Consider the following 21240-nt stretch of genomic DNA (forward strand, 5'->3'; position numbering starts at 1 on the left):
GGACAGACAGGAATGGAGAGAGATGAGAAGCATCAATCATCAGTTTTTCGTTGCGGGACCTTAATTGTTCATCGATTGCTTTCTCATATGTGCCTTGACCACGGGCCTTCAGCAGACTGAGTAACCCCTTGCTTGAGCCAGCGACCTTGGGTCCAAGCTGGTGAGCTTTTGCTCAAACCAGATGAGCCCGCACTCAAGCTGGCGACCTTGGGGTCTCGAACCTGGGTCCTCTGCATCCCAGTCCGATGCACTATCCACTGCGCCACCACCTGGTCAGGCTGTGGGTGATTTTATTTGTTTGTACTTTCCAGAATTTCTACAGTGACTGTGTATTTCGCATGACATATTATTAAAAAATAATAAACACTATTTTTAGAACACCAGTCGCCCCCCCTGGCCCCCAAATAAGCTCTCAGAAAGGGACTTGGAAGGACCATCCGTCCATTGAGTGCCTGCTCTGGGCTGTCAGTCAGCAGGGTTTGACTGACAGAATCTCCTGGAGCCTTCATTACACCCCATTTTACAGGCGAGCAAAACTGAGGCTGGAGGGTGTGCCTGTTCAAGGTCACACAGCTAGGGAGAAGCTTTTGTGATTCTGGCTCATTGCAAAAGGTATGCCCCTTTCTGTATAACTCAATACACAGCAACTGTGACCGTGGACACAAACGTATTCAATAGGGGGAAACTGAGGCTCTGTGGGAGGATGTCTTACTCAAGGTCTAGAGAAAGATTAGTCATAGCGGAGGGCTGTATTCGGGACTCCCCTCTTAAGAGGCAGAAACCTTTTGGTCAACTATCCATTTGCAACATCCCAGATGGACCCTCCCAGAGGGCCTTGTCTTGTTACCATTTTGAATTTGCCACAGGGTGTTCTGGTTCACGACCCCACCCCTCCCCCAGCCCTCCTCACCCTCACCCCCACCCCGCCCCCACCCCCTATCCTCAGGACTCCAGGCCACATCTTCAGGGCAGAAAGGAGCCCATGGCCCCCCACCCTGAGAGGGTTCCTAGGAAGAGTTCTATCTGTGTAAGATGAGGTCACAAAGCCCCTCCAGCGTAGGCTCCTCCCCACCCCTGACCCGGCAGACCACCCCCGCAGGACCATGGTCAAACCTTGGGGAAGCAAGCTCCACTCCCTGGAACCACTGAGCTCAGGGGGGCCTGGGCCAGTGGGCTGGAGGGTGCTGGAACCTTGACTCCGTGCCCTGGGTGACCCCTCTTTCTGCACCTGCCATGAACAGACTTCGGAACATCAGGCACCTAGACTCACTGCCGTGCCCCCCGAAGTGGGTCCCCACTCTGGGCCAGCTGCAGAAGACCCTCCAGAAGGGCGAGTACTTGCCCCTCCGCCCGCTGCCCATGTTCGAGAGTGACTTTGTCCAGGTTCTTCACCCCCTGCGCCCTGGGGTGGAGAGGGGCAGAACCAGACCTCCTGAGCTGGGGCATTTGGGGCAGCTGGGGGTTCAGGGGGTGGGGGCTCGATCTGGAGGTGCTGCAGGAGCATCGCAGCAAGGAGTGGTCCCAGCCCCTGCCCCTGGCCCCGCAGGTGACCAGCCAAGGAGCCCCCGTGTACGTGCACCACAAGACCAACCACCTGACCATGGGTGTGGCTGCCTCCCTGCCCGGCCCCGTGCTGCCAGATCTCCTGCTACTCGCTCAGCCCTCCGAGAGCAGGAACTGCACCAACCTCATCCTCACCAGGTGCCTCCATCCCCCCCATTCCCTGCCACCCTTGTCTCCATCCCCTGCTCGACCTCTTCCATCTCCTGCCTCCCGCTAGGATGATCCCGCTGGACCTGGTCCATCTCTACGTCCACAACCTGTCCGCCTGGCGCCTGAAGCTTCGCTTGATCACAGGCCGCTACTACTACCTGGAGCTGGACGCCCCCGACAGCGAGGTGGCCTTTCTGTTTGACCGCTGGATTCGGCTCATCAACCTGCTCCGAGAGCCGGCCAATTTCTGGGCCCCCAAGACTCTGAAAACGCCCCTGACGGAACTAGCGGCCCAGGTGGCACCTCCTGCCTCCACCTGGCGCCTCAAGGTGGGGCCGGTGATCACACTAGACCCCAGAGGGCCGTGATGGTTCTAGATTCCAAAGAGAACCAGGACCGAGAGCCTGAAGCCCAGGGTCCCCAGGAATGGGGCTGGGGGTGGGGTCAGCTGGTCTGAGGGAGGAGGGGCTGGGGGCTTGGAGTCGTAGGCTGGGTAGTGAGGGAGGTGTGGAAGCCAGGAATAAAGTGCCCCTCCTGACTGGCCCCTCTCCGTCCTCAGGACCAGTCCCACACCAGATGTTCAGGTGAAGGCTCTGGCATCCATTGGGTTTGCTGCATCTCGGTGTCTCTCCCGCCGGGCGCGGTGGGGCGCCCAGCACTGGCATCGTCGTTAGTTGTTCCCTCTGTCCGGGGCCTGAGCACCGCCCACGCCCCAACCCCGCCCCCTGGGCCTGAGCACCGCCCACGCCTCCCAACTTCGACCCCCGGGCTTGAGTACCGTTCACGCTCCCAACCCCGCCCCCCGCCCCAAGGAGTCTTCTCTCATCCTTTCCCATTGCCCTTCCCAGTGTGGGGGAGCCTGACTCAGGTCTCCCCCTCTCTTTGCAGCCATGACTGTTGACCCCTGCATGCCTTACAAGATGCGGACATCTCAGAAACAGAGGAAGGCCAAGGTGAGCAGGCCCCGGCAGGCCTGTGGGCGAGGGGCCGAGGGGCGCCGCCGCCTGATGGCCCCCTCTCTCCCCTGTCCCGCTGCCAGACCACCGTCAAGCGCAGGTTCAAGTCCCAGGCTGTGGGCGACTCCGTGCCTCTTGTCTGGTCGCAGCTGGAGCATACTGGCGCTGGGGGCAAAGCTGCAGAAAAAACGTAGGCTCGGGGCCGTGTCGTCCTGTTGTCGGTGGAGTTAGAAGGGCGGGGAACCCAGCCAAGTCCCGTCCTATTGCGCCTACAGCCCCCCCCCAGACCTCGGTTTTCACAGCTCTCGGACCAACATCCGAATTTCCGGTGAGCGCACCCTGCCCTCTGCCTCCGTGGACGTGAACGATGACCTCCTGCCTCTGACCCTGCCCCTGAGAGCTCAGACATCTTTGTCTCCTCCCAGAGAAGCCCACCGTCACCATCAGGACCATCTTCAGCATCTTTTCCAGAACCTTCAGCCAAATGCTGTCCTCTTCCAAGGCAGCTATCTGCTGGGGCCCAGACCCCGGGGTCCGAGGGAGGAGGGGGCCGGAGAGCCTGAACCCCCAGGTTGGGAGGAGGAGGGAACCCCTGGGTTCAAGGTAGGAGGGGGCCGGGGGCCTGGACCCCTGGGTCTGAGAGGCCCCCATGGCCCTGACCAGCCTTCCCCTCACCTCCTTCCACCCGCAGGGCTCCTTACCTGATTCTGATGGGGCGATGGTCCCTGACGGTTTGTTTGAGATCCCATCCCATCCTATGTGGGAGAACAGCCCTGCTGTTTCCTTACCGGGCTCCTACAGTCCCTTGGATATGCAAGGGGACGTGGGAGACCTGAGGGACCCGGAATCCAGCACTTTGTCCTCCCACTCCGTCCACCAGGCCCCCTACTCTGCCAGCATCTACTTGCATGACCTATACTCTTCCATCCCCGGTCACAATGAAAAGGCCACGCCTCTGTGCTCTATGCAGAGGTTGCAGCCTCCGCCCTCCCAGAAGAACCCCTCTGTCCCTGCCACCCTTGCGATAAACAAGGCTCCATTCGTTCTTGACCAGTCCCAGAGGACCCCAGTCCTCGCTTCTGTTCCCCAGAAAGCCCCTGTCATCCCTGGAGCATCCAGGAAGACCCCACGTGCACTGGCTAGTCCTCAGAAGGCCGTGTCTCGCCCTGTCCCCAACCGGAAACCTCTGTCCCCACCCCAAAAGGCTCTGACCACACGCACCCAGTACCAGATGACTTTGGACCCTGCCAGTTTGGGCACGTGGCCTGTGGAAAGTCCTATCAGGAACGTGCCTGAGAGAAGCCAGCCTGAAGGGAAGAAAGAGCTGGTGCTGGTGGTGGGTGCCCAGGAGACAAAGGTCATGGGGATGCGGGACCAGAAAGTGGCCCGGGGGCCACCCTTCAACACCACCAGGAAGGAGTTGAAGGGGGCTGTGATTGGCAAAACCCAGGAGATCACTGTGGATGGCTTGAAGGCCAAGCTCCACAGGATGAAGGAAGAGAAATCCCTGGACGTGCCTGTCTTCAAGTCTAAGGTGAAGAGGCAGCAGCAGAAGTTGGTCAAGACGCGGGAGCTAACCACGGAGGGAGTGTCTCAGGAGCGAAGAAGGCCCTTCTCTGTGGAGGAGCTCCCTTTTGCCAAGATGATGATTGTGGCCAGCTCCACAGAGGTGTCCTTGAGACCGGAACTGGTTGGTCTGCCCTCCTGGCTCTTAAGCACCCAGATGTTGGCTACGTCAACTGAGGTCCCAGGTCTCCCCCACACCAGCCAGGTGGCCACGCCACAGCGGATGCCGGTGGTGGTCAGGGAGCGGCTCTGGCAGGGCCCCTGGGCAAAGGGGAGCACAGGTATGTGGGTGGAGGAGACTTCACATCCGTGGGCAGAGGTCAAAGCGGAGAAGCTGCCCTCGGACTGGAAGGGGCCTTCCAGAGAGCACCCCCACTCCCAGCATGCTCCTGGTAGCCCAAAGGTGAACAGGGTCTCCCAGGTCCCCATCGCTCTGCCTGAAACGAGGTGGGAGGACGTTCAGTCCCCCATCTCGCTGACCCCTGTCTCAAAGATGAAGGCCAGGGTGTCCCAGATGCCCAACCGAGAATCTCAGGAGACTGTGGGGACACCTGGCCAGGGCCCCTTGGCCAAGACAGAGCCATCTTTGAAGTCGCTCATACCCAAGCTCTTGAAAATTGAGACTCTGAGGGACATGGCCAACAAGTTGAAGACAAAGAAGAAACAGCGTGTCTTCACTCCTTGGCCCAGGTGTGTGTGTGTGTGTGTGTGTGTGTGTGTGAGAGAGAGAGAGAGAGAGAGAGAGAGAGAGAAAGAGAGACAGAGAGACTTAGAGGGACAGATAGGGAGAGACGGGAAGAAAGGGGGAGAGGTGAGAAGCATCAATTCTTCGTTGCAGCTCCTTAGTTCTGTTCATTGATTGCTTTTTCATATGTGCCTTGACTGGGGGTCTACAGTAGACTGAGTGACCTTGGGCTCAGTGAGCCTTGCTCAAATCGGATGAGCCCACGCTCAAGCTGGTGACCTGGGGTCTCGAGCCTGGGTCCTCTGCGTCCCAGTCCAACGCTCTATCCACTGCACCACCGCCTGGTCAGGTGGCTCAGGTCTCTCGGGGAGAAAGAACCTCTGGGGTTGTGAGCAAGAAGGAGACGTGGGCATGAAGACTTGGAAGGGGCAGGGTTTGGGAGCTCAGAAGGCAGGGAATCACCACGCCACCACCTTTGAAAAACAGTACACCCAGTGAAACAAGTCAGACCCAAATGCCTGCCTGCTACATAGCGTGTGAATTCCATTTGTGTCCGATGTCCAGAACAGGCGACTCCATAGACACAGAAAGGAAGTTGGCAGTTGCCAAGGTCTGGGAGGGAGAGAGGAAACAGTGACTGCTTCAAGGGTATGGGGCTGGGGGGGGGGGTAATGAAAATGCTCTGGAACCAGATAGAGGTTGTGGTTGCGGGACCTTGGGAATGTAATTATCGCCACTTTGAAATGGTTACAATGGTCAATTTTACGTGACGTGTATTTTCCAACTATACTGTACCCACTAAGAACGGAATATGAGACGGGCTCTGTCCAAGGAGCTAGCTGGAAAGGGAGAGACAGGGAGAAGCCACAGGTGTGCGACGTGGTGGGCACAAGAGGAGATTCTTAAAAGGAAGAGATAAAATAGTGCATCGGGATGTTGGGGTGAAGGGTCCAGAGTTGGGCTTGATAGTGCTAAGGCAGGAGACAAACACCTCCGAAGGGCAGGGCGGCACGGGAGGGGGCGGGTGGAAACTCGGGTTTCAGTTCAGGCTTGCCCGCTCCTGCAGCAGGACTCCTTCTTTCCTTCAACACGTGTTTGCTCTCTCTCTCCCCAGCCAGCTCGGTTCCCAGAGCCCTCAGTAGCACGATACGGGAACTTAATCTCGGTCGCTAACGTGTCCAGAGGAGCCCGGCGTGGCCAGGTAGCCCCTGCCACCCTCAGACCCGCTATAAACCTGGCCCGAGTCTGGGCACCCCCACCTCACCCGTCCGTACCCGTTGCTCTTCCCGCAGGCCCCGGGCGCCATGTGGCTCTAGGGGAAGAAGCAGGGCAGGGCTCACTCTCCGGTAGAGACCAGAGCTACCTATACATTTTTATATTGGGGGGGAAGGGGAGCTCGTGGGGTGGCCCAACCTCGCAGAGATTAAAAGCCCGAGTCGGTGACGGTGAAATCGAGCCTCAGTGCGTGCGCGCGCGCAAGGGGGGCTCATGCGTGGGGACCTACGGGAGGCCGAAAGAGGGGTCCACGTGGACGCCCCCCGCGTCAGACCGTTTGCTCCAAGCGCAGCGGTTCCATTGGCTGGGTTCCCGGGTTCCCAGCCAATAAGGCCGAGGGGTCGTGGTTTTCCTGGGCTGGAACCCTCGAGATTGAGCGACGAGCGGCACCCCGGACGGAAAAACACGCACAGGCCACCCAGCGACTCGCTGACATCAGCCTAGTGAGGACAGGACGGGTGGGATCGCGGCTGGGCTTCGGGGGATGGGGTGGGGTTGAGGAGTTGAGTGTAAGTCGGAGCGATGGGCGGTCCTCGGGCCCCACGGAGCCCCCCTCCCCGCAGGAGCTACCGACTCTGTTATGTTCCACCTGGAGAAGCCGTTAAAGGGGCGATGGCCCACGCCGCCCTTCGACCCGCGCTTCCCTAACCAGAACCAGACCCGCAACTGCTACCAGAACTTCCTGGGTGAGTGAGCCCTCGCGGGCAGGGTAGGGGGAGCGGAGTGAAACAGGGAGGCAGGAAGGGGCGCGCCCCAACTCTTGAGGACCGGACAGGAGAGGAGCCCGGACCTGCAGGGAGCAGAGACCGTTGGGGTGGGAGGTGGAGCGAGCCGCGGTCGAAGGGGCGCGCACTATCCGGTAGGGGTGGGACCGGCCCGTGGATGGGCGGGGCTACGGGGAAAGGCGGGGCCAGGCTTGGGGTGGGCGGGACCAGGCTTGGGGTGGGCGGGACCGAGGCAGTAGCGGGGCGGCAGAGAGGGAGAGAGGGAGATAGGGCCTGGCCAGGAGCGGGGTGGGACCTACCTTGGTGAGGGTGCGACTTGGCCTAGTCTTTAGTGGTCGGGTCTTTTCTAGAGAAGTGTGACTGAGTCTTGGGGGAGGGGCGGGGCGAGGGAGCGCAGGGTCCTGGCCCGGAGGAGGTAGGACCAGATCTTGGAGAGGTGGGAGGGGTCTATTCTGGAGTCTCGTGACCACCGCCCAGTCTCTCCCCGCAGACTACCACCGCTGCGTTAAGAACATGAACCGTCGGGGGAAGAGCACGCAGCCATGCGAGTATTACTTCCACGTGTTTCGCTCGCTGTGCCCCATAAGTTGGGTGAGTGAGCAGGTGGGCGCCGGTCGGCGATCGGGCCTCTGGCGAGGGGTCGGGCCGGGCTGGGTGGAGTTGAGCCTGCGCCCCTGCCTCCCTCCCGCCCCATGTCAGGTGCAGCGCTGGACCGAGCAGATCAAAAAGGGGACCTTCCCCGGCAAAATCTGACGATCTGAGCGCGCGGCTCCTCCGAGGGACTGCCCCTCCCCCCCAGTCTCAAAGCTGCAAATAAAGCTATGTTGTTGCCGCTGTTTTTTCTTATTATCTGTCCAGTGCGCCGTGGGGGCCCCAGAACGTCCTCTCGGGATCTGCGCCCTGGAGCCCACACGACTCTTCTGAGGATGAGGGAGGGGCGGGGAGGACTATGCTTCATCAGAGCTGGGATGGAGGGAGGATTGTCAGCTCTCCGGACTGGGAGCAAGCAAGACTCCCTCCCCGTCTCCCCTTCCTCCAGCAGGCAGCAGCAGCCAGCCCAGGGTCACCTTAGGCTCTCTGGATGTCCACACTTGCCCACAAGGATAGTCCCAGAGTGCTCCTGCCTTTCAGTCCCCATGCTTACTTGTCGCTCAATTTCTCCATCTCCTTCCTCGAGATCACCTACTCTTACCTGGACTACCTCCCAGACTCCTCCGTGCCAGTCCATCCCATCTCAAGTCCTGAGGGGGCTCATTTTAGGACCATCCAGTGCCTACTCCCACCTCCTTCACCAGCTGGGGATCATTTCTGTGCTCTGTGCCATGCTCTTTCTCACCCCTGCTGCCATGTGCCTCCATTTCCCACTCAGTCCCTGTCAGTCCGGTCCGGAGAGCCCTCCCCACAAGGACCTCTGCCCTACTGCACCCGTCCACAGCCAGGGGCAGCTGTCTCCATTCTCTCATGCAACGGGGTGACCCCTCCCTGGACACGTGTCACTCCATTTCCCTACAGACCTCTCCTGGATGCTCAAAGGTCCCACCCCACTGGGCACTGGGCCTGCCCTCAGCCAGCCTCCCATCCAACAATGGTGAGATTTCTTCTGATCCCAGATACCTCTCTTTAAATATCACCTCTCCAGCCACCTCCACCGCACACCCCAGGCTGAGTGACCCTTGACCGCGCACACGCATGCACGGAGTTGGGTCCTGCCTTAGCCAGCTGGCTGTGACACCTGGACAAGGGAGGGTGAGATTCGACTGTTTCTGCCTGAAGCTGTCTACCTCTTTGGGCAGCCTGGACCCCCAGCCTGAAGCTGTCTCGAGAGGCCCCGTCCCACCCAGGGGTTAACCTGTGTGCACCTGTCTCCTCAGCAGCAAACAAGATAGTGCAACGTCCCCTGATCTGCAGGGACGACAGGAGGGGCTGGATGAGCTCAGGGAAGGATGGGCTCCATCCAGTCCCTCTCCCCCCCCCCCATGCCATCATCACCCCACCCAGGGCACACTGAACACGTGCTGTCCCATCTCCTGTCTCTCGGATGACTCCACTCCGAGACCTTGGCCCCCAGCGACCCTCTCTCAGACCGTGACCTGAGAGGCAGAGGTCGAATGAGGGCACAGGGTAGGCACAGGGGCAAACAGGCCTGGAAACTACAGGCGGGGAACGCCCCACCCCCCATTTCCCGATAGCCTCCGGCACACAGAGGCCACATCAACACAAGAAGGAAGCAAGCAGTGGCACCATGCAGGCAAGGTGGCTGAGTCATAGAACAGGGTCACAGCTGAGAGCTCGGTGAGGTCACCCAGGTAACACCGGACCCACCAGGCTGACACCTGTGCAGACATGGCCTACCTCTTGAACTCACCAGAGCAGCACGTGCCTGGAGCTGGCCAGCAGTCCCTCTCTGCCTTCTTCTTTCCTTCCCTCTCTGGCCGGGACCTCCCCACTCCCATCCCTCGACCACTTCTGGGACATTTCTACACTCTTTTTTTTTTTTAATTTAATTTTATTTATTCATTTTTAGAGAGGAGAGAGAGGGAGAGAGAGACAGAGGGGAGAGAGAGAGAGAGAGAGAGAGAGAAGGGGAGAGGAGCTGGAAGCATCAACTCCCATATGTGCCTTGACCAGGCAAGCCCAGGGTTTCGAACCGGCGACCTCAGCATTTCCAGGTTGATGCTTTATCCACTGCGCCACCACAGGTCAGGCCATTTCTACACTCTTGTTCTCTCTGTCGCCACCATTGCCCGATGGATGCATGAGCCTGGGCCAGAGCCAGACCCACCCGGCCTCTAACCTAGCTTCCAGCCGCCTAGACTGACAACACTGCTGACTCCTGGCCCTAAACTCTGGCTCTGGACACCTCCCCGCAGGTCCTGGGCCAGCCTTGGCTGCCACATCCTGAGCCCTCCACGCCAGCCGCATGTCTCCCTGTTCCCTAGCAGTGTCCTCGGTCAGAGGAAACTGAGAACACACAAGTTGCTCCCTCTCAACTTGCATCCCTACTCTCCTTCCCCCTCCTCCTCCCTCAGCACTCCCCCCCCCCAGCCACCCTCCACCACTTATCCGTTCCCCTCCTCTCCTCTGCCGCCATCCCTCCCTTGGATCCAGCTCCTTCCTACCCATCTAGACTCAGGTGCTTTCGGGTCAGAATCACAAAACCACCCAGTTGCCCTTTGCTCCCACCGTCCCTCTCTTCTCCTTCCATCCCACCGGCTAGCTAGCTGTCCCTTGGTCCCCGGGGGCAGGTCTGGCCTCCCTGGTGTCTGCCTCTTTCCCAGACTGAGCCTGGGATGAACTCTGGGCTGTGTTCGACTCCCAGCTCTGCAGCTTACCAACCACATGACCCCAGATGAAATCCCTAAGTACTCTGTGGTCCATTCATCTAAGTGTTTCACTGGCGCTGGGGGATGCTCTGTCTAGTCTTGCTGTCGCGGAGGCTGTTGGCGGGGGTGGGGGATGTTTAGGGCATCTGTCCATCTAAACAATTTGAAGCACTCAGCAACTCAGCATCAGTGTGGCCCCTTTCTGGTGCCTAATATTGAATCAGAGAGTGGGAGTCACCTGGATGAGCGAGTCCTTTAACAGTCCTGAAGCTCCTGAACCGGGTCCACAGTGCACAAGGGTCAGAGAGTACCCCCCTCCCCACCCAGGGGACAAGCGGGGTCCGGGCTTGGGGCATCCTGCCTGCACAGTACAGGGCTCCTTCTTGCCTTTGCCTCCCACCCACCTTCCCCATTTACCTTGCTCTCTGGTTCCCACGTGTATGATGGGGTCCTCACCCGCCTTGACCCACCCATACAGAACACACATACCTTCCCCTGGGGCTTGGGACACCAAGCTGGGCTCCTGAGGCCAAGCCCAGCCTCACCTGGAGGCCCCAGGTCCAGACATTAACCTCTGACACGCCATCTACCCAGTGACAGACACACAAGCTATGCAACCTCTGTGCAACAAACGGAAGATGCCGTTTGTAAGGGTGGCTGGGGCAGCAACCCTGGTAGGGCAGCCATTGTCCTGAAGACTGACACCAAGAGGCACAGGGCAGAAAACACTCTCAGCTGTAGTTCATGTCCTGGAGGTGTTCCCTCCTGTCATCTCGCCACTGCTGCCCACAGCTTCTGAACCAGGGGCTCGCTGTGCCCCCACCCCGGGGGACATTAGGCGGTATCTGGATACATTTTTGTCACAACTGAGGGGATGCTACTAGCATCTAGTGGGTAGAGAGACCAGGCAGGATGCTCATCTTTAAAAATAGATAAAAGTGGCCTCATCAGGCGGTGGCACAGTAGATAGAGGGTTGAATGAGGACACAGAAGACCCAGGTTCGAAACCCCAAGGTCGCCGGCTTGAATGTGGGCTCATCTGGCTTGAGCGCAGGATTGCTGGCTTGAGTGAGGGGTCACTTGCTCTGCTGGAGCCCCTCTGGTCAAGGCACATATAAGAAAGCAATCAATAAACAACTAAGGTGCCACAATGAAGAATTGATGCTTCTCATCACTCGCCCTTCCTGTCCCTCTCTTTGATTCTGTCTGTCAAAAAAAAAATAAAATAAAATAAAAAAATAAAAGTGAAGTGGTTACCAAGAGGAGGGGAGTGGGAAGAGGTAAAGAGAGACAAATAAATGGTAATGAAAATGATTTGACTTTGGGTGATGGGTTGACAACACAATCAACAGTTCAAATGCAATAGTGCCCTGGCCGGTTGGCTCAGCGGTAGAGCGTCGGCCTAGCGTGCGGAGGACCCGGGTTTGATTCCCGGCCAGGGCACACGGGAGAAGCGCCCATGTGCTTCTCCACCCCTCCGCCGCGCTTTCCTCTCTGTCTCTCTCTTCCCCTCCCGCAGCCAAGGCTCCATTGGAGCAAAGATGGCCCGGGCGCTGGGGATGGCTCTGTGGCCTCTTCCTCAGGCGCTAGAGTGGCTCTGGTCGCAACATGGCGACGCCCAGGATGGGCAGAGCATCGCCCCCTGGTGGGCAGAGCGTCGCCCCTGGTGGGCGTGCCGGGTGGATCCCGGTCGGGCGCATGCGGGAGTCTGTCTGACTGTCTCTCCCTGTTTCCAGCTTCAGAAAAGTCAAAAAAAAAAAAAAAATTAAAAAAAAAAAAAATAGTAATGTTCACCTGAAACCTACATACTTTTACTGACCAATGTCACCCTATTCATTTCTAAATAATAATAATAGCCTGACCTGTGGTGGCGCAGTGGATAAAGCGTCGACCTGGAAATGCTGAGGTCGCCGGTTCGAAACCCTGGGCTTGCCTGGTCAAGGCACATATGGGAGTTGATGCTTCTAGCTCCTCCCCCCTATCTCTCTCTCCTCTCTGTCTCTCTCTCTCTCCTCTCTAAAATGAATAAATAAATAAAGAATAAAAAAAATGAATAAATAATAATAATAATTAGCCACTCGCAATAGCAGCCATGCTGGGGTGGGGAGGTCCTAACCACTGGTTTCTAACCTGTGTTATTTGGGTTCCAGATTTTTTTTTTTTTGGTAACAGAGACAGAATGAGGGACAGATAGGGACAGACAGACAAGAAGGAGAGAGATGAGAAGCATCAACTCATAGTTGCAGCACCTTAGTTGTTCATTGATTGCTTTCTCATATCGGCCTTGATTGGGAGGGGGGGCTCCAGTCGAGCCAGTGACCTCTTGCTCAAGCCAGTGATCTTGGGCTTCAAGCCAGAGACCTTTGGGATCAAGCCAGTGACCATGGGGTCATGTCTATGATCCCACACTCAAACCGGTGACCTTGGGCCCAAACTGGTGAGCCTTGCTCAAACCAGATGAGCTCGCAATCAAGCCAGCAACTTCAGAGTTTCGAACCTGGGTCCTCCGAATCCCGGGCCAACACTTTATCCACTGTGCCACTGCTGATCAGGCTAAAATGAACCTTAAAAGTAAGAAAGTTACTTGCTCTAAACCACCAGGGTCTTCCTGTGGCCTCGCCACTGTTCACTCCCTCTCTTTAGGGTCCCCAGGTGCTGCAGGCACATGGTCTGGCCTCATCAATCTCCAGGGTCAACTTTTTTGCAGGGCTGGTCCTGGCTGAGCCCCAGCCAGGGCACCTACAAGAAGCGCTTAAGGGCACAGCTAAGTGGATAAACAAGTTGATGCTTCTCTCTGCCAATAAATAAACAAAACAACTGAAACGTCTGCAAGGCCATCTGACATGGAGTAGGTAGATGGAGTCCTGCAGCCCACCCTAGATCTCAAAGTCCCACGGCCTACCCTCCATGAGGCCAGGCAGCCCTTGCTCATGGTCACCTGTTAGTATTCCCTTCCACAAAGTGAGAATTAAGATACAACAGCAAAATCAAGGTATCGAACTAGATCTAAAGACACTTGAGATGTGTGTGGTCTCACAGAGCCAGACCAACCAGGGGTCTTGCCCTCCTAATTGACGACCCCTTAAAACATAAATCAAAATGAAAGGATGTTGCTTATAACAAGGTTTTAATAAAACAAAAAGTTCAAGTGCTTCCAATCCCTCAACACATCCCGTTCTGGTGTGGGAGAGGGGAGGGGGCCCCCATACCCCAAGTAGCACCAGCATTAGCACCATGAGAAAGATGAGGTGGCACCTGGCCTCCCTGAGACCCACGGGGGTGGCGAGGACTTGTGGACACCCCCCACCTTGCTCCCCACCTCAGACAACCGCAGAGCTGAGGGCAAACCCACTCCCTTCCAAGGGCAGTCTCCAGGAACTGCTACCCCGCCCCCCCCATCCCCCTCTGCCCAAGGCCTGGGCTTGAGAAGCCAGGGGGGCCCCCCAACCCCAGGCACGCCCCACCCCTTATGGCTTTGCACCCTGGGCAGGAGAAGGGACTGGTTTCTTCACTCCTGAGGCTGGGGCTGGTATGGGGGTGTACGGCAGCAATGGCCAGGGCTCCCTGCTGGGGTGGGGGTGGCTCAGGGGTCAGCAGTCACAAAAGGGTCAGGGGGCTTCCAAAGCCACTCCACCCCTGGCCAGAACTGTGCTGGGGTCAAGGGTCAGCTCCCTCTTAGAGGTCCAAGAGCAGAGCGTCCCTAAAAACTTGGGGCTGGCAGGTGGTGGGGGCTAAGAGGGCGTCCTGTCCAGCCCATCACTGTTGACATCCAGGTTGATGGAGCCATGGCTGACCACCAGACGCAGGCGCTTGGGTGGAGAAAAGGGAGCAAAGGCGAGAGTCTGTTTGGGGATGGGAACAGGGACTGGGATGGGGACAGGGACGGGGACAGGGATGGGGCCTGGGGTCCCGGCGGGGGCGAGGGCAGCAGCGGCAGGTGGGGCTGGGACCACTCGGCTCAGGCGCACACGCAGCACGGTAGGCAACCCGTAACGCCGGGCCCAGTACCAGTCCTGCTGGGGGGTCCAGCAGGCACGGGAGGCCGGGCCCAGAGCTACAAGGGCCTCCGCCCGCAAGCAGCAGTGGGGGCCACAGCCCCCCCACCGGTGCAAGGAGACGCGGGCAGTGCGGAGGACGAGAGGCGCAGGGCCCCGTTGGGGCTTGCGGCGACGGCGTTTCCGGTGGCGCACACACAACGGGGTCTGTGGCAGCCACTGGAGCCACAGCGGCGGGGCAGTGGGGTGGGGGCCACAGGGCGGGGGGCGCAGGGGCTGGCAGGCAGCTGTGGAGGTGGAGGGAGGGGAGAGAGAGAGAGTGTGACCCTGTGAGTAGGCCAAGCAGAGGCTACCTCCCTCCCCCACCTTATGGGGACTCCAAAGAACAGGATGGGAGGACAGACAAGGCTGAGGAAAGGGGGATGGGCACCCTGCCCAGTGCTCACTGCAGAACAGGTTCCCACGCAGATGAGACAGGTGGGCGCAGGCCCAGGGGCTGAGCCGGCCACTACCCAGACTCTGCAGCAATCTCTGCTTGGTCTCACGAAGCTGGTACTTGTCCAGGGGCTGTGGCGGCAGCTCCTGGGACCGCAGGCGGAAGGCTCCTTCCCCTTTCCTGGGGGTGGGGGGTGGGGATGGCAGCCTGGAGGTCACACTTCCGGCCTCCGGGACTCCCATTTCCCACCAGCCGCCCCATCCCGCCCCCACCCTGGTGCCCACCTCTCACAGGTGTAGCATTCACAGTGCTCATTCTTTTCACCAAAGAAGCCCTCACCGTAGAAGCAGGTCACTTCGTCACCAGGCTCGATGTCCCGCAACACCTTCACACATGCTGCATTCCCATCTGCCGGCACAAACTGGGGGCCCCAGACGCTCAGCACCCTGGCCTGCCCAGGCGCCCTGGCCCCAAGGGTCTACCCTTGGGACAGACAGTGGCCAGGAGCTCCTGGGAGGAAGCTGCTATGCCCAGGGCCTGCCCCCCTCATGCCACCTCTGACCCCCTGACGTCTGGGGCTCCCTCCCGTTCTGCAGGAGGGTGAGCTAACCCCACCTGGCCCTGCAGTGACCACCCCCCGCTCCCTGTGCTCTGGCCCAGGCTTCTGCAGCCAAGTCCTGCCACTCTGGAGCTGCCCTAACTGCTCCTTATCCCCTTCCAACCTGCACCATGCACCCACTCCTATCCCTGAAGGTCTATGTCTAAACCTGCAGGCCTATGTCCAGCCCCAGGCCAGGACAGTTGCCTGCGGCCCCTACCTGCCTGCTCCAGTCTCCAAAGCGCCCACCTGAAAGGGCTGTGGTTCCCATCTATCTGCTTGTCCCTTCTAGACTGACACAACCCTGGAAGTGGCCCTGGCCACCCACATGCCTAGTCCCAGGCCACTGGCCAGCACCTCCAAAGTGCATCCCAGTCTCCTCAGTTCCCCAACACCCTACCTGGAGCCAGCCCCTTGTCACCTCCTGCCTCGTGAGTTACACACAGCCTCTTCATGGCAGCTCATTAGCTGCCAGGATCTCTAAAAACCTCGCTCCCATATTCACCCAGTGGGTGTTCCCATGGGGGCAGACCCCAGTGGAGTGAGTACAACAGACCAGAGTTGCCTTGCCGGTCACGCCTCCTGACCCTCCAAGGTGATGGATTCCATCTGGGACACCCTCACGCGCCCACTCTTCTACAATGCCTAGGAAAATCCTTTCCCTCCTTTAACGCCAGCTCCCGTGCTCCAGGTGGCTGTCACCTGCCTTGGCAGAGCCTCTCATAGAGCCTCGCCATGTTCTGTCCTACTCAGCATCCGTGCCCAAATCTAGAGCAGGGCTGCACAGCATCCACTCAAAATCCATGGAAGGGGGTGTGCAGAACCACCAGAACACTTTAGACAAATGTCCGTGTGCACTGTGCACCTGGATCCTCACACAACCAGCTAGGAACAAGTTCTCACCGGCTCCCAGCTAAGAAACCAGGGCCAGAGGACAGCGTGTTTGGGGTTCAAATCCAACTCTCACTCCCAGAACCCTGTCATGCCTTGGGGCTCCCACAGATGCAGGACGAGGCCCACGCTGGGCAGGGAGCACCCAAGGGGCTGCCTCCCCTCCATTCCCCACTCTCCTGGGCTTCACCACAAAACTGGTGGCCATGATCTCCACCTCCCTCCCGACCTCACACCCTGTGCGGGCAGCCCTGTCTCCTGGAGGGCTCTCTCCTCCTCCCCCTCCTCCAGGGTTCTCTGGCCTCACCCCAGCAAGCACAAATCCCCAGGTTCCCGCTGCTCAGCCCCGTGTTCCTGCCATTGGCAGGCTGTTGCCACTGCCCGGGGTGCAGCCCATGAGCATCTCCCTCCAGATGCTGAGTCACTTTCTTTCTTTTTTTTATTCAACACCAGGGAGCGGAATGGGGTTAGGTCCAGGGCCAGGGCCCACGCTCCGTGGCTCCTACCTGGCCAGGGGCCCATCCCATACTGCAGCCCTTGGCCTAGCCGGTGCCGCCTGACATGATTGCATTCTGTGTCCTGCCCTCCATTCCCCTTTGTAAGGTCACTTTCTATCTCTCCATCAGCACACGCTCCTCCCCTCCCAAACTCCCAACCCTTAGCTCAGTTCAGAGTCGGAAGAACTCGGCCAGCAGGTGGCAACCCATGTTCCAACAGTAACTCGAGCCAGAATCCCTCCCTCCCTCCTTTCACAGCCGCAGGTAAACCACCCGCTGGGGTGGGAATGGACCTTTTCCATTCCGGGTATTCACTGACCAGGAAGCCCTTCTATCCTCATTTCCCACGTGCCCAATCCTGGGGGAGGGGGAGCAGGTCTCACCTTACAGTTGGGTTTGCAGTCTGGAGACAGTGCAGGGTGGGGGCAGGGGAAGAGAAGAGATTGTGAACCCCGCGCAGCAGGGCTAGGGCCCGGCCCTGCCCCCTCCCCGGGCCACACCCCCCGCACCGTGGTTGATGAAGGCCGCTGGGCCGAGCCACAGCTGGGTGCTGCGCTTGCGAGTGGAGTACATGATGCTGAAGTCGTTCTCACCGGCCCTCAGTAGCTCTTCGTCGCCCTCCCGCAGCTCCGCGATGCAGCCCACTAGCAGCTCCAGGTTCTCGTTCTTCTTCCTGCCAAGAGGCCCCGCCGGCCATGGCCTGTGAGCTGGCGCCTCCCTGACCACCTTCGCCAGGACTGGGCCGTCTGCCTCCCTAATCTCCACACCAGACCAGGCAGGGCTTCCCCTCCCGGCCATGTGCGGCAGACAGGTGACGCCCTGCATTGTCTCCCCTGGACTCAACAGCCCTGACAGCCGCTGACAGACAGCCTCTGTCCACAAGACAATCCCCACCCCCAGCTCATCCTCTGAGTTCCAGCTTCAGCTTGTCTCCCCTAAACACTCAGAATCCCCTGGCCAGCTACCGAAGCTTGGAGCAGCCCTGGTCAGTCTTTGTGTGTCCACTCTGCACTGCGTGCTGTCTGGAGCCGACCTGCTCACTTTCCTGCCCTGTACCTGCCCGGCAGCACCTGCTATGTGGCAGGGGTTAGTCAGGTCACAGTCAAGAAAGGATGGCACAGTGCTGGCTTTGAGGCAGTCCCCCCCAGCCCAGGGGCCACAGGCATGGTGTGAGGGCCAGGCCCTACCTCCTCCTCTGCAGGAACATGGGCACCTCCTCCCTGGGAAGGGACAGAGGTCTCTCCCAGCCTCCCCATCAGGAGCTCCAGCTTCTTACCACGCTCGGGTAGACACAATCTTGGCTCCATTTGTCTCCATAGAATAGCGGGTACAGGGCAGGATGGCAAAGCCGCTTTCAGGCAGGAAGGTGCGGAGGTAGCGATAGATCTAGGGGAGGTGAGGGTGTGGGCAGGGTGAGGTGGTGGGGCAGGGTGGTCCTCGACCCTTTCTTCTGTCTGTCCTGGGCTCCAGTCCTGTTCTGCCACTGACTTTGCTGCATGATCTCGGGGAATGCACTTCCCCTCTCGGGCCACCAACTCTGCTCTCCTAGCAGTCTCTGAGCCCAGTCTCAGAGGGTCCCCCAATAGTTAGGACGTCAGGGAGCCCCAGAGGGCTGCACTGCGCGAAGGACACAGTACCAGGGGCCCTGAGGTGAGGGGAGAGAACACGTGGGTGGGTGAGTGGGGGAGGGGGGCCCTCACGTGGGTCTTGAGGGCAGCCTCCTGCCGCGGGCCCCGGCTCTGGAAGTAGTGGGTCATCCAGCCTCCCAGCGTCAGGGCCCGGTATGCAGCCTCCAGGTCCCGCTGCCTCAGGAAGGCCTCCAGTGCTGAGCGCAGGTGCTGCTGTCGCCGCAATGGGGGCACAGGGCTGGGGGAGAGGGCATGCCTGGGTCCCGGGCCTCGGCCTATTCCCTCGGGGCCTCCCCGGGGCCGCCCCCACCCGCCATGGGGAGGCTTCTCCTGGAAGGGAAGGAATTCCAGCCCTCGGTCCACCCTGCCCCGGGGAAGCCTCACCTGACATTCATCTTATGGGTGCGAAAACCCAGGTAAGGGTCCAAGACCAGGCTGGTGGCGAGGTCGTCGTTCTCGCAGAGTTCTCTGGCGGTCACTCTATCTGGCCCCATGGTGCCCCAGGGATCATGCTGCCTCCCTCCGCCGAGGGTGGGGAGGGCCTGCGCTCGCTGCGGGGAGCCACAGATAAGCAGCTGGGGACTCTGTCCAGCCCTTCGGTCTCCTCATCTGCACATGGGGGGGGGGGGGAATGCCACACTGACGTCATGGGGCTCTCAGGGCAGGGGAAATGCAACGAGTCCTTCTGACGGCAGTGGTGAGGCCCCCAAAGAAGTGGGGGTGCTCTTCATTGGAGGACAGACACAATGTCCGCACCATACACCCAAAGCTCACAGACACACACGGGAAGGCTGATTATGACTGACAGTCCGGGATGACCCCAAAGGCTTAACTGGGAGTCAACAGGCTCAGCTCCAGCTCTGGCCTTCACCTAGGGAAAAGCCAAGCCGCCCCTCAGGCCTCCCCCCACAGGCTCCACCTCCCCAGCGGCCGGGGAGTTGTCAGGAGGCCCTGCGCGGAGCCCCAGGCAGCCCAGAGGAGAGGTGGGGAGGCAGGCGGAGGAGGGATCCCAGCACCTGCTCCCTCTCCAAGGATTCTGGGGAAGGGAGGGACTCGGAGGACACAGCAGGAGCGGTGGGGTGGGGTGGGGTGGAAGGGAGAGAAAAGGAACAGAAATGGGGAGGCAGAACAGATACAGAAAAAAAGGGAATAAAGAAGAGAGTTAGCAAAACAAGACCCCTAAACCCTGTCTACGAAAGGCCTGCTGAGCACCCACACCCACGGCGCTTCAGGGAGAGTCAATGGGGGACGACAAGTAAGGGGGAGCTAGGCGGCTGGAAAAGGGGGTCTGGAAAAGACAGGAGGGCGGGAGGGGGGTGTCAGGTGGGAAGGCCCGCTGCGGGAAGGCGCTGGGACAAGAAGCAGAAGCCAAGGCGGAGAGAGACCAAATCGAAGCCGTACGGAGGGGATTGGAGGCGGCGGTCAAGGGGGGACACAGGTGGTGGAACCCAGGGCGGGGCCAAGAAAACCCGATGGGAGACCTGGGGTGCAGGCAGAGAAAACAGAGAGGGGCGTGGAGGTCCAGGGAGGGCCCTGAGATGGCATAAACAGCTTAGGGACCCAGAAACTAGGGGTTTGGAGAAGTAGGGGGTCAGGAGAAGAAGTCCTGGGGACCCCGGGAAGAGCGTGGGAAGGCCGCGAGGACAGAGCCTGGGGCCCAGGCAGGGCCCTGGGTAGACAGGGAGGGTCCAGGGAGGAACTGGGGGAAGCAGACGCGTACCCAGGGACCGGGGTAAGCAGGGAGGGTGCAGGGCAAGGGCCTTGGGAGTCCAGGGGGGATGCAGGGAAGAGACTGGAGCAGGAAGGGTGCCCGGGAAGGCACAGGCTGCGGGAGGGGCCTGGTAAGGAGGCACAGGGCCGGCTGCGCGCTGGGAGCCGCAGGACGCTCGCCTAGGGGCCGGGAAACGTGGGCGCCTGGACACGAGGTGCCTGCCGGGCCGGACGGCGGAAAGACAGTCCAGGCTGGGGGTGACCGAGAGCCAAGGCGGGGGCCGAGAGGGCGCGCAGACATCGGGTCCCGTGCCGCCCCTCACCCGCTTTTCCTTTTCCTCCTCCTCCTCCTCCTTCTCAGGCAACCGCGCCGCAGCCACCGCCTCTACCACCTCCCACCGCCTCTTCCAGCAATCCTCAGACTCGGTCGGCTCGCCTCCCATCTGCCTCCCGGGGCCCGCCCCGCCGCGGCCACCGCGGCCTGCCATTGGCCCACGCCGCTGCCATTTTTCGGTTGCTGTGGCGTTAGCGCCTCTCCCATTGGCGGAGCTCCTCTCTGCTTCCTCCGCCCGCCCCCACAAAACCCGGTCAGTGGCGGGCCCCCACCCCGACAAAACCCCGCCACGCCCGCGCTGCCCCTCCGTGCCGCCAACTGCCGCCGTTGGTTCCCGAGGTTGTCCTTCCGACGCTACCATGGAGACGTAACCCCCGCCCACTACCCGAAGTCGGCACCCTCATTGGCCCAAAGCCCCGTCTTTCGGGTTGGCGGGTCAGGTTATTTGGGTCCAAGTGGAAAGAAGGCGAGCTCCGCCTGCTCCAGGACTTGGATGCGGTTGGCTTGCTTTGAAAGGGCTCATTCTTCCATTGGCTTAGATGTCCGCCCGTTACCAAAAAAAGTCGCGACCTCCCTCCCTATTCTTTCTTAAGGTACCTTCAATCCACGCCAAGCGGAGAGCAGGGCCGAGCGGGGAGGTGAGTGCGCGCGCACCTCCGTGCCCCGCCCCGCCTCGCCGCCCCACCGCCCCGAGAGGCCTGCGGTTGCCAAGGCGACAAAACTTTATTGACAACCTTACCCCGGGTACAAAGGGCTCTCACTCTCCCTGCTGGATCACCTTCTCCCCCCCTATACCCCTTTTAATTTCAGGAGTACCCACAATAACACTCTGTGGGTGAGCGGGTCGGAAAGAAGCAGACTGAGAAGCTCTGGAGAAAGCCCTGATTTATGGGACCCTCCCATGGGGC

At 59.9% G+C, this 21240-nt stretch overlaps 3 protein-coding genes across 6 annotated transcripts; 2 read left to right on the forward strand and 1 right to left on the reverse strand.

The window, feature by feature from the left end:
* The first annotated feature begins 1233 nt into the window (after positions 1-1233).
* GARIN5B (golgi associated RAB2 interactor family member 5B) lies at positions 1234-6236 on the forward strand. Its single transcript, XM_066266638.1, has 12 exons — positions 1234-1383; positions 1547-1701; positions 1781-2042; positions 2273-2297; positions 2602-2666; positions 2753-2859; positions 2972-2997; positions 3095-3240; positions 3361-4925; positions 5485-5530; positions 6035-6121; positions 6213-6236. The coding sequence occupies exons 1-12, from the start codon at positions 1234-1236 to the stop codon at positions 6234-6236; spliced, it is 2658 nt and encodes an 885-aa protein (XP_066122735.1).
* Positions 5995-7756, forward strand: COX6B2 (cytochrome c oxidase subunit 6B2). Of its 3 annotated transcripts, XM_066265239.1 has the most exons (5): positions 6030-6121; positions 6213-6266; positions 6759-6881; positions 7411-7511; positions 7620-7756. In XM_066265239.1, the coding sequence occupies exons 3-5, from the start codon at positions 6776-6778 to the stop codon at positions 7671-7673; spliced, it is 261 nt and encodes an 86-aa protein (XP_066121336.1). In that variant the 5' UTR covers positions 6030-6121; positions 6213-6266; positions 6759-6775; the 3' UTR covers positions 7674-7756. The 3 variants fall into 3 exon arrangements, with proteins under 3 accessions (XP_066121335.1, XP_066121336.1, XP_066121333.1); XM_066265238.1 differs by lacking the exon at positions 6213-6266 and having other exon boundaries at positions 5995-6121; XM_066265236.1 differs by lacking the exons at positions 6030-6121; positions 6213-6266 and adding an exon at positions 6429-6638.
* A 5597-nt stretch (positions 7757-13353) lies between these two features.
* On the reverse strand, positions 13354-20990 carry KMT5C (lysine methyltransferase 5C). 2 transcript variants are annotated; one of them, XM_066271005.1, is made up of 9 exons: positions 20930-20990; positions 18673-18897; positions 18361-18526; positions 17937-18046; positions 17170-17333; positions 17044-17063; positions 14959-15095; positions 14685-14854; positions 13354-14525 (listed from the first exon to the last, which is right to left on the reverse strand). In XM_066271005.1, the coding sequence occupies exons 2-9, from the start codon at positions 18780-18782 to the stop codon at positions 13975-13977; spliced, it is 1428 nt and encodes a 475-aa protein (XP_066127102.1). In that variant the 5' UTR covers positions 18783-18897; positions 20930-20990; the 3' UTR covers positions 13354-13974. The 2 variants fall into 2 exon arrangements, with proteins under 2 accessions (XP_066127102.1, XP_066127101.1); XM_066271004.1 differs by lacking the exon at positions 20930-20990 and adding an exon at positions 20322-20458.
* Positions 20991-21240: the final 250 nt, after the last annotated feature.

This window comes from Saccopteryx bilineata, chromosome 3, assembly GCF_036850765.1.
Source record: "Saccopteryx bilineata isolate mSacBil1 chromosome 3, mSacBil1_pri_phased_curated, whole genome shotgun sequence".
Lineage (NCBI taxonomy): Eukaryota > Metazoa > Chordata > Mammalia > Chiroptera > Emballonuridae > Saccopteryx > Saccopteryx bilineata.

Excerpts from the sequence above, each read along its gene's own strand:
- GARIN5B (XM_066266638.1), top strand. The coding sequence starts at position 1,234 with ATGAACAGACTTCGGAACATCAGGCACCTAGACTCACTGCCGTGCCCC. Across the intron at positions 1,384-1,546 it reads TCGAGAGTGACTTTGTCCAG|GTGACCAGCCAAGGAGCCCC; the intron begins GTTCTTCACCCC and ends CTGGCCCCGCAG. Across the intron at positions 2,043-2,272 it reads CCTCCACCTGGCGCCTCAAG|GACCAGTCCCACACCAGATG; the intron begins GTGGGGCCGGTG and ends CTCCGTCCTCAG.
- COX6B2 (XM_066265238.1), top strand. The coding sequence starts at position 6,776 with ATGTTCCACCTGGAGAAGCCGTTAAAGGGGCGATGGCCCACGCCGCCC. Across the intron at positions 6,882-7,410 it reads CTGCTACCAGAACTTCCTGG|ACTACCACCGCTGCGTTAAG; the intron begins GTGAGTGAGCCC and ends CTCTCCCCGCAG. Across the intron at positions 7,512-7,619 it reads CGCTGTGCCCCATAAGTTGG|GTGCAGCGCTGGACCGAGCA; the intron begins GTGAGTGAGCAG and ends GCCCCATGTCAG.
- KMT5C (XM_066271005.1), bottom strand. The coding sequence starts at position 18,782 with ATGGGGCCAGATAGAGTGACCGCCAGAGAACTCTGCGAGAACGACGAC. Across the intron at positions 18,047-18,360 it reads AGGCTGCCCTCAAGACCCAC|ATCTATCGCTACCTCCGCAC; the intron begins GTGAGGGCCCCC and ends CACCTCCCCTAG. Across the intron at positions 15,096-17,043 it reads ACTGCAAACCCAACTGTAAG|TTTGTGCCGGCAGATGGGAA; the intron begins GTGAGACCTGCT and ends TGGGGCCCCCAG.